We start from the raw sequence: 13,278 nt of genomic DNA on the forward strand, positions 1-13,278 counted from the left end.
TATTTGGGATTATACTTATTTGCTTCCTGGACAAAAATATCAAGAGAAGATCAATACCACTCATTTAAAAAATAAATATGAAGCTGAAGCTATAGCTGTTTCGTTCTCTTTGTAAGACCTCTGATGATAAGCGGTAACTGCAGAGGTATTTTGGATCTCACTTCACAAGTATTGTAACAGTGCGCAGTGCTTGTGATTTTTCACCAGACACCTATTTATTAAGGCTTTCATCAGTGGGCCATAGGCTCAATCATTATTGAGTTACACCATTCAGCAATGGTCAACAACTAAACAAACATTTAATTTCTTTGCAAATCATCAAGATTATTACAATCTTGATAAGTCAGTAATGAGTAAACACCAGGTAAGAGGTTCCCTCCTTAAGCCATGTTCTGAGGAAGAGGAAACGCACATCATCAAATGTAGAGTCTGAGATATTGTGTTTTCCCTGGTTAGTTTTCTAATTCCCTTAATGGTTCGACCAAACAATGAAATCAGGTGAGACATTATTTGGCAGTATCACAATTCAGGGCCTCCATGTAAAGTATTTACCAAGAGGAAAGGGAAACTGGTAAATGTTCCAAATCAATTGTTATGTAAAAGGACACACTGGCAGGCGAGGAGAGAGGATTGGCGAGAGGCGATGGGGTTACATAATAACTCGGGAAGGAACCAGGTCACTAAACCAGTGACACAGAACTGCTTACAGTGGCCATCTGTCACCAAAAACACAAGAGCAAGAGGCAGAGCAAGTGAAAGAAAGGGAGGGTGAGAGCGAGAAACAAACAGAGGAGGATGATCAAACCCTGACCCTCTCTGGGAGCCAGGGTGGAGAGCATGAGGTACAGTAGAGTATCTATCCTTACTCAAAGGGTGTTTGCTTTGGTATTCAGTGTTGCCCCTGCATGATCAACCAGTGTGTATCTATATGATGCATTGACTGGTTTATATTTTGGATGAGTTAAGTGGAGCTAAGTCAGATAAATCTGATGTCTTTTGATTTCTTTGACATTTTTTCAGAAATTCCTAAGGTATGAATTAAGGCTGTAACCTGATGCACCTTTTCTTAGACCAAAAATAAAAAGATAACAAGGTATTTTAACAATAATGCCACATAGAGGTTCCCTGAAAAAGCGCCCACAGCCCCCTGCCCAGACGAGAATATTGTCAACCCAAGGATTACATGATTCCCTAATTAGAAGCCAACTGTCTTATAAATATCTATATCTTTTTTTTAATGAAAAAAATGACTTTTTCCAGCATTATGCCATTTCTTTTAGCTAATATTACCAATACTAATATTCTAAATATTTCCATTTCTTTTGTTGACAAACTAAACTGAAAGTTCATGAGCTGGCGTCGGATTTGCACCTGCCTTGAATAGAGACATGACTTGAATGTTGTAGTGTCAACACTTCAAACTCTCTTGATGCCTGAAACAAGTCATGCGGCAGAGTTCAGCAGCAGGTCAGAGGGCCACACATGAGCAACATCTCCCATTAGTCTGTGGACTAACCCTTACTGTGACCACATCGAACCACAATCAGCATGCTGATCAGAGTAGATATGTGCAGCGAACCTCCCCCTGTCTGACCATAAACACCACAGGGTAACCCCTCACAGCTGCCACATCCGCCCCACTACAGCACATTACACCAACATGGAAACACCCGGGGCAAACCCCTGATCACACTTCACAGTTCGACAATATGTGCACACATACACACCAACTCACATGTGAGAGACTGCATTCAACATTTTAGGTGTCTTTTCTGAAAGTGCGTAACAAACATGTCTTTGCGCATTAGCAGGCTGAGACTGAGTCATGTTTAAACCAGTGGTGAATGACATGAATTCTGGGCTTTACCAGACCAAATTATCATTTACATTGCAACTGACCTACATCTATACCAGCACTATAAAAGAAAGTGTCTGTCTTGAGTGTGCAAAGCTCAGCTGTGTGGGAAAGAAAATCGTCTAGCGGATAAACGAGTGAGCCAGATGTTATTTTACAATATAAAGTTGAAGAAAAGATTTTTTTCTAAATCCATCCACCAAAAAGCTTCCCTAGGGGACAAGACGGGGAGGTAGAAGGGATGACAAGTGATTTACTCCCAACATGGAGGGCTTGCATAACTGCTTTGACAAGACCACACACATACATGAGGCCAGGTGAAGAGGGGCACACCAACACTGTAACATCAACTCCTTTCCTATTGCATAATGATCAGCCAAAGAGCAACGCATTTAGCTGATAATCCAACCTTTCATATTGAGAAACGGTGTGGTTTGCACACATTGGAGAGGTCAAAACAACTAATCTCATCTCAACAATATTTCATGTCTTTATTTTTACTTAAAAAGCTGAATACTAAACCAACGTGTTGCCATGTTCCTATATAATAACATACAATGCAGTTCTGCTTTGTACAAAGGCTGATAGAGGACACTCAAGCAAACTACAGACTATCATGTCACGCCTACACACACACTAGCAGCCAACTCCATTAAGTTTACACAGTGTGGGTGTGTGTTTGCATCCATGTGAGGAAAGGTGTGAATGGAAGTGGGGAGGAGTTGAGAAATGGTGTCACAATGATTTAGGAGAGCCAAAAGAGAACAAGAGGAGGAAAAACATCTCAAAGTTGGCACTGGAGAGAAGCACATTTCCACTCGTCTGCCACTCTCACATCAGAGCTGCTTCTCATGTGTAGACAGACGAGATACAACATTTAACAGGTGTGTGAGGGGATCATCTCTCTCACCCCCCCCACCCCCATGATTGCAACACGCCTTTATACACGCAGGTGCACACACACACATACACAACGTCAATGTGGGTAAACAACTCCTCCACACTTTGATTGGCAATTACTGCTGAAGGTCACAGATCAGCAGAGGGTCTGAGTTCCAGGAAGGAGAAAAAAGCCTAGTTCTTATGTAACCTCAACCCGGAGTTGGCAGGGGCCCAGGAATCGTGCAGCTCCCAGGCAAGCAAAACTAGGACACAGCCTCAATGACTGCCACAGCCCCTCACATTCATTAATACACAGACACACACGGCACACAGTCACAGTGCCCCCTATTGGCACCTTAAGGAGATGCAGGGGAAACACCCTTCAGAAAGCTGAACCTTGATGAGGCACAATGAAACACTTTGATGAAAAGAAAAAGAGAAGGAAGAAAAAGATAAGGGGTTTACTATCTTTACATTCCTTTTAGTCAAATAAATATTGGGGACATACGCATATGGAATGTCCCACCAATTCATAATTCAGATCTCTTTCATTTTGAAATCCTATTTTTTTGTTCATTTGGCCTCTTCTTTATTCTTAATACGAATGCAGTTTATTCACCTTTCATTTGTCTCTTTTTCATAAATATAAGCCTGTAGCTCTGTTTTCACACCTGCTACCCGTTTGTATGCCATGTTCTTCAGTGTAAGAAGTAAGACAATTGGAATTAGTTTAAAACATGGCGTTTACTTGATATGGTGCTTACATTGGCAGAAGGTAGGACATGTAAAGGCAGCACTGGCAGTTTGCCTAGCCAGCAAGTGACTCACCTTGGAACTTGGGATAACTCTTTTGCGCAACATGCAGTCAGATCCATCCCCCCATATAAATCTCTCTCTCTCTCTCTCTCTCTCTCTCTCTCTCTCTTTATCTCTGTTGCGAGGTGATCTACACAGCGTTTTACGGTAGCAGGAATCAGCCCTACCACTATGTGTTACCTGCTGTATCTAGAGCCTCCTCTACCTACAACACACAGCCACAGCAGCTGCTACAGGACAGTTACAGAACAACTACTAGTGTTACACAGACATAACAGACAGCAGCTGGGGGAAATAAGGGCATGAGTAGAAGAAAAAGAGAAACAACCTTGGGCAAATCCATCTCATCATCAAAGGCCCTGAGCTGAAAGAGAGCAGAGGGTTTGAGGGGTTAGATAACAACACAGGTGGGAAGAAGCTCAGGCAGAGTTAAAAATACAGCATGTCATGTAAGTCACGTGAGTTAAGACTGTGAACATACTCATCAACAACACAGAATAAATTGTATTTTTGAATAAGCCATGGTGAGCAGAATTAGTGCAGTGTCATATAGTGATAAAGCATTTCTGTGTAAGTGAGCAGTCCTGCCTTACTGACTATGAGGTGACTGTGCAGGAGAAGAAGACCAATACCCCTCAAAGTAAGGGCACTTCTGGAGTGTAAAAAGTGTGCGTGTGATGCAGCTTTTATACAACTACACCCGTTTCAGGGTTTCCATAGTTTCTGAAATCATTCTGATTTTGATCATTTGTGTTTCTGTTATTTATACAGTTGTTCCTGCAAACTTGATATTCTTCTCTGAAAAGAAATACTATATCTTGTATGTATGCACCAGCATCAAAATACCTTTGAAAAAAAAAAATACAAACGTGACACATTTTCTATATGTAGAAGTGTGTTTATGCACGATATACAGTATAATAAAAAGTATTGTTACAGTCATACCGTGCTCATAAAGTACATCACCCCACCATAAGTGGCCTTGCAGCTTCCCCTACCTTCTCTCCATAGCCTCGGTCTTTAGTCATCATCTCGCGCAGCGTTTGCAGAACTTTGATGCACAGTCTCTCCTCATTTTCCTCCAGCAGCTGCTTTGTATGTTTGATCAGCCTGCACGGGTACATTAGCTCATAAATCTCATTTGTACTGAATATGCTTACCCATACAGCAATAGTAGACATATTGAGCTGAGGAAGATATTTTCAGTGCTTACTTGCATATAAAACCTCCGCTCTCACACTTCCTGCGTGAGTCTGTGTTTTCAGGGAAGAGCATCTCGGGGCGATGCAGCACGTCGACCAGAACTGACAACTCGGCTTGGACCAACGGGCGCAGACGGTCCTCAAGAGCTGACACAATGTCCTAGAGGTCAGCCAAAGACACAGTCTTACTCCTCTAACAATTGAACACACACGAGTAAGCGCACATGCTCAGAAATACTCTACCTGCAGCCTCTCGATGATGTTCCTGTAGTCCCGTGAAGCAGTCACCACAGAGTCTCTGCGGGCAGCATTGCGAGCCGAGAGTCTCCAGCTCATGGCCGTCTTCTGGACAATGTTGTTGGATTTCACAAACAGGTTGCTCACCTGGTTGTCCAGGTCCACAGGGATGGCGATTGCTCTGCCTTTGGCTGCCGGGTACAAACAGAGACACAAGCAGTGAGTCGAGATAAATCAGCTCCAGTATATTTTACTCAAACCTTTTGCCTTACTGGTAAATGGAAGAAGCATTACTTAAAACAAGTTGTGGACTGTAACTAAAGACTTAACTTGGGTATTAACATTTTCTGCCACTTTATATTTCTGTTCCAACACATCTCAGAGGGAAATATTGTTGTTTAGAGGATAAAAGTACTTCTTCCATAACTGCTAAACAGAACTGTTAACTCGACTGATATACTGATTCAAACTGGGGCTTGTGAGACAGCCATCGATGTCAGGATCTTGATCTTACCGACATCAGAGAGAACCTTGATACAGGTCTCAACACAGCCCTTCTGAACTGGGACCAGCCAGGTACAATGGTAGATCCTGAACACTGCCTGCAACAGCTGCACAAAGACTGGCTGCCGGGTCTGAGAGGAAGACGCAGGGAAAAAGCAGAGGGTGTAGATTATTATATTTAACTGGAATAACTGATCTTTAAAGAAAGAAAGATGTCTCCTGGCAACGTGAAAGATACCCATCTGTTGTCTACAGTACAGCACCAACAAACTGCACGACACACACACACACACACACACACACACACACACACACACACACACACACACACACACACACACACACACACACACACACACACACACACACACACACACACACACACACACACACACACACACACACACACACACACACACACACACACACACACACACACACACACACACACACACACACACACACACACACACACACACACACACACACACACACACACACACACACACACACACACACACACACACACACACACACACACACACACACACACACACACACACACACACACACACACACACCTTTTTTGACCCGGTGAGGTGGTTTTCTTGAAGTATCTTTGTAATTACATTTTTGTTATCGTTTCATATTCCAGCTATTCCTCAAAAAACATGTTTTGGATATCATGCCATTCAAATGTTACATTTTAAGAAATTGTAGTTTTCGTATTACTACCCCAAGCTTCCATAAGTGGGTCAAAAATGACCCAAGAGTGTTCTTCTCGTACACCCAACAATGATCTTAAACACCCAACTCTGTGTTTTCGCAGCTAAATTGAACAAATAAAAAAAATATGTGTAATGTGTATCTGTAAAGCGCTTTGAGCACTGGAAAAGCGCTATAATAAATGCAAGGAATTATTTATTATTATTAAATAGCGGACATATGTTTCCAAACAGAGCGGCCTGCAGCAGAGAATACAAGCAGTGAGACATAAAACAAACATACTTACACATTCATTACTGTACAGAACAGAGATAACTGCATGCAAAGATTAGATTCATAAAACAATGTGATCTTTTTTGTAAAAAAGTGTGGGATGAGAGTCCAAATCATGTTTCCTTTTTTGTTTTAATTTTCACTGTAAGAGTATACCACCAAAAAATATATATCTTGCGAATGAAAGACTATTTCTATGAATCTATGACCGTTTCTTTATATGGTGAGAAGGGGAACTTTGTATGTGTAGAAAGTAAATGATTCATCAGCACAACAGGATGCCATGAACCACAATTGCAACTAACTGATTTTAACTTTGTAACATCCGACTACCTCCGAGGGGCCGTGACTAACATTGCTCTGATTAACACTACCTAATAGGACGATAAGGGGAACATTCATTCTCCTTCCCCACTGGTCATGATGTAATTAGAACCAAACATGTCTCAGAAACTCTACGGAAGAAATTATGTAACCACTTAAGGAAGCACAAGCGGATGGTTTGGTTCTAATCTAAAAGTCAGAATTATGAATGAAGGGTTTCTTTATAGTCAAGCTATTTGGTTAAAATCACATTAGGTAGCTAATACACTCTTTATCTGTACTTACATTCTTTGGGATGTCCACTTAGACAACTATGCTATAGACATGATGCCTGAATGTCAACCATCTACAGTATCACGTCCCCCCCACATATTATTAAAAGGGTCTTCAACAAGAGGTTCATGACCTAACAGTCGTAAAATACACATTAAGGTAACATGAATCTAATATATTTTAGGCAAAGATAAATTGGCCAAAACAGCCAACTTTTTTTACACAACACCGATGATGGTCTACCTGTTACCCATCGATCATTTTGCAATCACGTAAACTATAGCTAAACTATGCTTAATAACTGAGCTGTACCTACTGTATCAGTATTATTATTATTTTAATAGATTATAATTGTATGCAACATAAGAGGTATATTTAATATACATTACATTTTAGGCCACCCTACACATTATTGTAGTCCCAGTTTAATATGCAACTAAATGTTATTCATAGATAGGGTTCCTCGGCCTGCAAACCAAATAAGGCCCTGAATGAACAGCTTAATGGTAGGGTTTGGTTCTTCATTAGTATATTCTGAGAAGGATGACCTTTAACAAGAACGGGCACAGGACATTTCAGACGTGCTGTGTGAGTTAGGGATCAAGTCTATATGTAAAGTTCATAGCAGTACGTTTACATTACAGTACATCATGTTCAAATCTGCATGTGTGACTTCTACAGCTGCTGTCACAGGGAACGGTTTATCTCGAGATCATTTGTTTTAACAATGTGTAAAATGTAAATATAACACTTTTTACACATACAAATAAATTATAAATAAACTCACAAAAATATTTGGACAATATATAATTGATTTGTAATTCACAAAAAAGTTTCACAAATATACAAAATATTAGTTAATACATTAAATTAATTGATAAATACATGACAACCATTTGTTAACCAATCTTCCCAACAATTGCACTTCCAGTTTTTATTCATAAAATGCATACTTGAAGGATATGGTTGGACTTTTGCCCAAACTGGGGGTAAGTTTGTTTCAAAACAAACTTGTTTTGGGTAGATTGCAAATCCGCAAATTTATATTATATTTTAATTGTAGAATTTTTCATTCTATAGATTTTTATTTTAAGAACTGTTTCGAGCTGGCTAAATAATTTATGAGCCAAGAAACCTTTTTGTATTCATGACTAGTGTATTACTTTTACGGATTACAAATTAACTCATTCAATGTTGTCAATCTGTTCCAATACTATTGAGACAAATAAAGGTCCATATTTATCAAACATACATTAATCAAGTATTGTGGCCTAGCTCAAAACACATTTTATTTGGATTAACATTGGGTTAATTTGACCATTTACTCTCGATGTCACTGAATGTGCTTTTAAACGTCAATGTATTTGTTCTTACACCGTGTTTTAAAACCCGACAGACATGTTGTGGTTTCATACCTGCAGGCTGGTGCTCTGGTCAGAAAAAGGCGAGCTGAAGAAAGTTGTTACAATGCTCATGACCGTCTCCGTCACATATTGCTCCAGAATGATGTCTGCATGCTTACGGTCACTTGTATTGTTGCACACCTGTAGGCACCAAAACATAACACAAAGCATTTGATTTATAAATCCTTATATTTTAAGTTAGGTGAGAGAATTTGGATATTACTTACCCTGCAAATGTCTACCAAGAAGTTCTCAAAGAGTTTCCACATGTGATTCGAGGTGTAGATCTCCTTCATTTCCACCTCAGTGTCCACATAGCAGTGGTTCAGGAAGTTGATGTAGGCAATCTTCACCTGAAATGTTAAGATTGAGTTTATTGTTAAAATGCAGTGATGGTCTTTGACAGTCAAAATAATAAAAAAAAGAATATTCAAGGAGAGAGTTGTTTTGTGAATTGTTTTATGATGGTTTCCTGAATCTGCTCCATAACTGGCTTATCGTTTACTTTTACAGATGCAGTCACATCTTTGTTTCACCTCAGGGATGCAGTCCTCATGGGTCACCACCCGCACGATGTCATCCAGGGGTAACAGAGAGTTACACTTGATCTCTGTGTAGACGTTCTTTCCCTCAGTGCAGACAGCCAACAGCTCCACCAAGTGTATGTGGTACATCAGAGGACTGTTCTCATCCATGCGGTCCCGCTCTGATCGCATCATCTGGACCAGTGTCTGGAAGGAGGCGCGGTCATTATAGAAGACCAGAACATCCTCGCCAGCATTCACCAGCTGCAGGAAGAAACAAAACCACGCAATTACATCTGGGAATCAGGAGACTGTAGCATAGTTCAAACATTCGAAAGTTGGAGACAAGGCTTGACCTCTGCCATGACGATGTCCTGACACTTTTTGATGAATTTATTCTCTGCTTTGACGATAGTCTGAAGGAACTTGAGATACTGCACGTTGCGGCCGTGTGTTTCGATGCAGTGGACAAAGTGCTGAACCACACGCTCATTGATCTCACTGCACAGCTGGAAGTTGTTCATGAAGATGTGTTGCATGGTGATAGCTTCTAAAATCTGAAAAACAAAGAGGAGCATGATGGGAATGATAGTACGAGAGTAACACTGTGCAACCTGGCAGGACTGCTCACCCCTGGGTTGAGGAAAAGATTGATGTGCTTGTGCAGCAGGGCCTGGTTCTGCTGGTTTCCTGCGCAGAAATTCTGTAGAAACTGGTGAGCTAGCTTCATGATATCCTGCATACGCAAGTCTTCTCCCTAGAGGGGGGAAAAGCTGATGAGAGGATGTGTCTACTTGCCATTGAGAGGTTTTTTTTAAAGTGACATTGATTAATACCTTCTCGTAGGGGATCTGTAGGAGCTCCAGGACGACAGCATGAGCCCCCATGTTCCTCAGCAGCCTCTGTTGCTGTTTCTTGCTCTTTCTACCCGACAGGCCTTCCTGGACACAAAGCCTGCTGAGCCGCAGCAGGATCTGAAAAAGAAAGAAAGAAAGAAAGGGGATGTGTTTTGTTGAAAAGGGTCTGTCGGGCTGTGAAACAACATTAGCAACAGAGGCCGATAACAGCTTGTTAACCATACTTAAAAGTAAGAGAATTACCTCCTTTACCACCCTGTAGTTGTAACTGCTGGTGCTTTCTGCTTTCTTTGGTTTGTCTGAGTCCCCCTACACAGTATAACAGAGACAACGCATCAGGGAAGAGACCATACTGTGGTAAGTTATCTTGTGGCAACAGGCTTTTCAGTGTTAGTGTGCAATTCTTTTGATGTACAATATAAAGCACCTTTTTATGCTCTGATTCAGAGGAGAGCCCCTCTCCAGCGTCCATGCCCTCGTCTGGCCCCTGCCTCTTGTACACCCAGAGCTCAGACTTCTCTACAATAGAGCGAAGCTGGTCCAAGTCTGACTTTATTTGCTTGTAATTTTCCACATCTTGGCTGGTGACCAGCAGCTGGACCTGCAAACACAAATGTTACAATATCAATAACAGAGCAGAAAGATATCAAGAAGACGCTGATCCCCCATTCAAACATTTATTTGTAATGCATTTGGGGTTGTATGCAAGGTGGTTAAAATAATGACATGCACAACAAACTAGCTCAAATGGTGTGATATCCATTGCTTCAGTTGTCGCTGTATACCTGCTTAAAAGCCTGCAAGACCTCCTGCCTCTGGCTGAAGTGCCTAAAGAGTAGGTGGAGGGCTCTGGACACCAGAGGAGGATAGTCATGCATGGTTAAGTGGAGAAGGACCCTCAAAAAGGTACGGCCACCTTGATCATCCAGGTCCAGAGGGGTGTTCTCTTCACTGGACACACAACACAAACTGAAATAAAAAAACACATCTTTATGTATTTGTGACTTTTCATGTATTTCGACTGGGTTTACCTTCCACCAAATATCCCCTCTGCCTGCTCTTCTATGTGCTCGAAATCCAAAGCCCCTGGAATAGAGAAAACAACTAATGTAACCAGCAGAGTCTTTTTTATTGGCCCAGCATCTTTCTAAAATGCAGCCATGAATGTTACCCTGACCTGGCATGTTGTTCGGTCCTTCCACTGCTCCACTTATAGACAACTCAGTTTGGGAGTTACTCTCATCAAACTCCCTCTTGAATATAGACAGCAGGCAGGAGATCCTGTAGTCCAGCCGGACATTCAAGATGAACTGCAGAGCCGGGCAGAAAGTTGTATATGAATGTTTTAGAGCAGGGGTGTCAAACTCAATTTCATCGTGGGCCACATTAGCATTATGGTTGCACTCAAAGGGCCGGTTGTAACTATATAAATATACATATATGAAATAATGTATTATATTATTGCCTCTGTATTGGATAGGGTAATAACTTCATAATTAACTACGTCTGAAAGCAGAAGTCTAGGGCAAATAATTGCAAGTCTCTTCAGTGTGCATGTCACAACATGAGATGCATTGTGGGACATGTAGTTTATGGGCAACATGCTTCTGTAAGATAAGATAAGATAAGATAAGATGGACCTTTATTAATCCCTGTGGGGAAATTCAGTTGTTTAACAGCAACTGGGTAAGATTGAAAAACAGGATAGCACAGATTCACACATAAAATTAAGGATAAATCAAAGATTAAAAAAATGATAAATAACTGTAAAATAAGAAATGAATTAAAATGAACATATATAGACATACTGTAAAGTAGCATGTAACCATATAATAAACGTATTATATTCTTTGCAAGCTCTTGCGGGCCACATAAAATGAAGTCGAGGGCCGGATTTGGCCCCCGGGCCTTGAGTTTGACACCCCTGTTTTAGAGGATGGAAGTATTGTGTTTGAGTATGCAATCTACAGTACGTGTACTGAATCTACTGCACTATATGCTTTCACGTGCATTCAATACAAATACTGCATATCTTTCACCTGCAGGATCTCAATGATCTTGAGCTTGGTGTCCATGACCAGTATGTCCTGTTTCTCAGGCTCAGTCTGGGTCTTCACTTTGTCTCCAGTGGAGCTGGTGTTTGAAGTTGTTGGGAGGAAGCCCCCTCCTCTCAGGACAACTTGGGACATCAGCTCTCCTACGCCGTGAATGGACCTCATCACATTACTGCCTGAAAACAATCACACACATACAGACATCAACACATACAGACACACAGGTCCTCCAAAGGCCAGCCATGGTGTGCATACCTTTACTCTCATCTTCTTTGTCTGGCTTGGTGAAAGGGAAAGCTGTGCTCACATGGACACAGTCTAAAATAGCCAACAGGATCTTCGTTAGTCTCAGCAGGTCACTGAAGTTGTAGAAGCCAAAGTAAATCAGGTTCCTGGCCAGATTCACCACCTGCACATGGAACACAGATTCATTAAAGGCTGGCAGGGTTTCCTCATCAAAACATGCCCCGAGTGAGATGACATTAGATTACAACGTGCCAGGCTGACCTCAAAGGTGAGCTTGTTCTTCTCTTTATCTGCGAAAGGGAAGCTCTGACACACCACGTCTCTCAGGTAGTTCTCGACAAACTCCATGGTCTCACAGAAACGCTCCTTGATTTCATCTTTAGATGTTCCGTCATTGTCGTAGCTACAACAAAAGAGCAACACGTACAATAATCAACAATGCACAACATATTCAACAAACAATCCAGTGCATCTGTCCAATCACTCACTCATCAATGGCGATCTCTGAGGGGATCTCAGACCAGAGTCGAGCGTATTTGACAGGAGTGACCTGCTCCTGAGGATCACGGTCCACATGCATGTGCAGCATCATGCGGCAGAAAGATGCTCGCAGATCATAGGGCAGGTCCTCATCCGACATGCATCGCAAGATCAGGTCCACATCCAGCTGGCCAGAGATCTTGTTGATTGCCAGGTACTGACGGTCCAAACACATCCTGGCAAACAGGTTCAGCTGGTACCTGCAGCAGCAAATACACACAGGGGGCCTATCATTTAAAAACAGCTATCATTTTGTTTTTACCTTCACATGTGACTCGTTCAGCATTTACGAGTATGGAGGCACCTCAGTAATGCCAAGTCCGATGTGGTGTGGGTTGAGCAGTATCTCAGTACCTACCTGTAATAACTGATCACTTCCTGGTCCTCCTTCTGGCCCTCCTTGGCATCCTGAGCCAGCTCCCTGATGCTTTTACTGCGGATTTCTTTATTGCTGTCGTTCCAGAACAACCACACCTCCTCTTCGTCCTCCTCCGACTCCACAGAGTTCTCCCCGAGCGGCGCTCCCTCAATCTCAAACCTCGATAGCACAAGTCTGAAGGAA

At 41.7% G+C, this 13,278-nt stretch overlaps 1 protein-coding gene across 8 annotated transcripts in view; it reads right to left on the minus strand.

The window, feature by feature from the left end:
• The window catches only part of LOC117446722 (inositol 1,4,5-trisphosphate-gated calcium channel ITPR1), a 65,554-nt gene that overhangs the window by 28,124 nt on the left and 24,152 nt on the right, over positions 1-13,278 (minus strand). For 6 of the 8 annotated variants that reach the window (XM_034083081.2, XM_034083087.2, XM_034083083.2 and 3 more), the window contains exons 19-39: positions 13,075-13,269; positions 12,665-12,916; positions 12,438-12,579; positions 12,186-12,339; positions 11,916-12,106; positions 11,054-11,186; positions 10,908-10,962; positions 10,662-10,827; positions 10,304-10,477; positions 10,120-10,185; positions 9,856-9,993; positions 9,651-9,776; positions 9,376-9,576; positions 9,032-9,283; positions 8,723-8,848; positions 8,508-8,636; positions 5,507-5,627; positions 4,999-5,183; positions 4,767-4,915; positions 4,552-4,663; positions 3,882-3,917 (exon numbers count right to left, since the gene is read on the minus strand). In XM_034083081.2, the coding sequence (XP_033938972.1) occupies positions 3,882-3,917; positions 4,552-4,663; positions 4,767-4,915; positions 4,999-5,183; positions 5,507-5,627; positions 8,508-8,636; positions 8,723-8,848; positions 9,032-9,283; positions 9,376-9,576; positions 9,651-9,776; positions 9,856-9,993; positions 10,120-10,185; positions 10,304-10,477; positions 10,662-10,827; positions 10,908-10,962; positions 11,054-11,186; positions 11,916-12,106; positions 12,186-12,339; positions 12,438-12,579; positions 12,665-12,916; positions 13,075-13,269 (3,103 nt within the window). The remainder of the gene's footprint in view (positions 1-3,881; positions 3,918-4,551; positions 4,664-4,766; positions 4,916-4,998; positions 5,184-5,506; positions 5,628-8,507; positions 8,637-8,722; positions 8,849-9,031; positions 9,284-9,375; positions 9,577-9,650; positions 9,777-9,855; positions 9,994-10,119; positions 10,186-10,303; positions 10,478-10,661; positions 10,828-10,907; positions 10,963-11,053; positions 11,187-11,915; positions 12,107-12,185; positions 12,340-12,437; positions 12,580-12,664; positions 12,917-13,074; positions 13,270-13,278) is intronic. The other 2 variants (XM_034083088.2, XM_034083085.2) reach the window with 1 other exon arrangement.

This window comes from Pseudochaenichthys georgianus, chromosome 5 (assembly GCF_902827115.2).
Source record: "Pseudochaenichthys georgianus chromosome 5, fPseGeo1.2, whole genome shotgun sequence".
NCBI classification, from domain to species: domain Eukaryota; kingdom Metazoa; phylum Chordata; class Actinopteri; order Perciformes; family Channichthyidae; genus Pseudochaenichthys; species Pseudochaenichthys georgianus.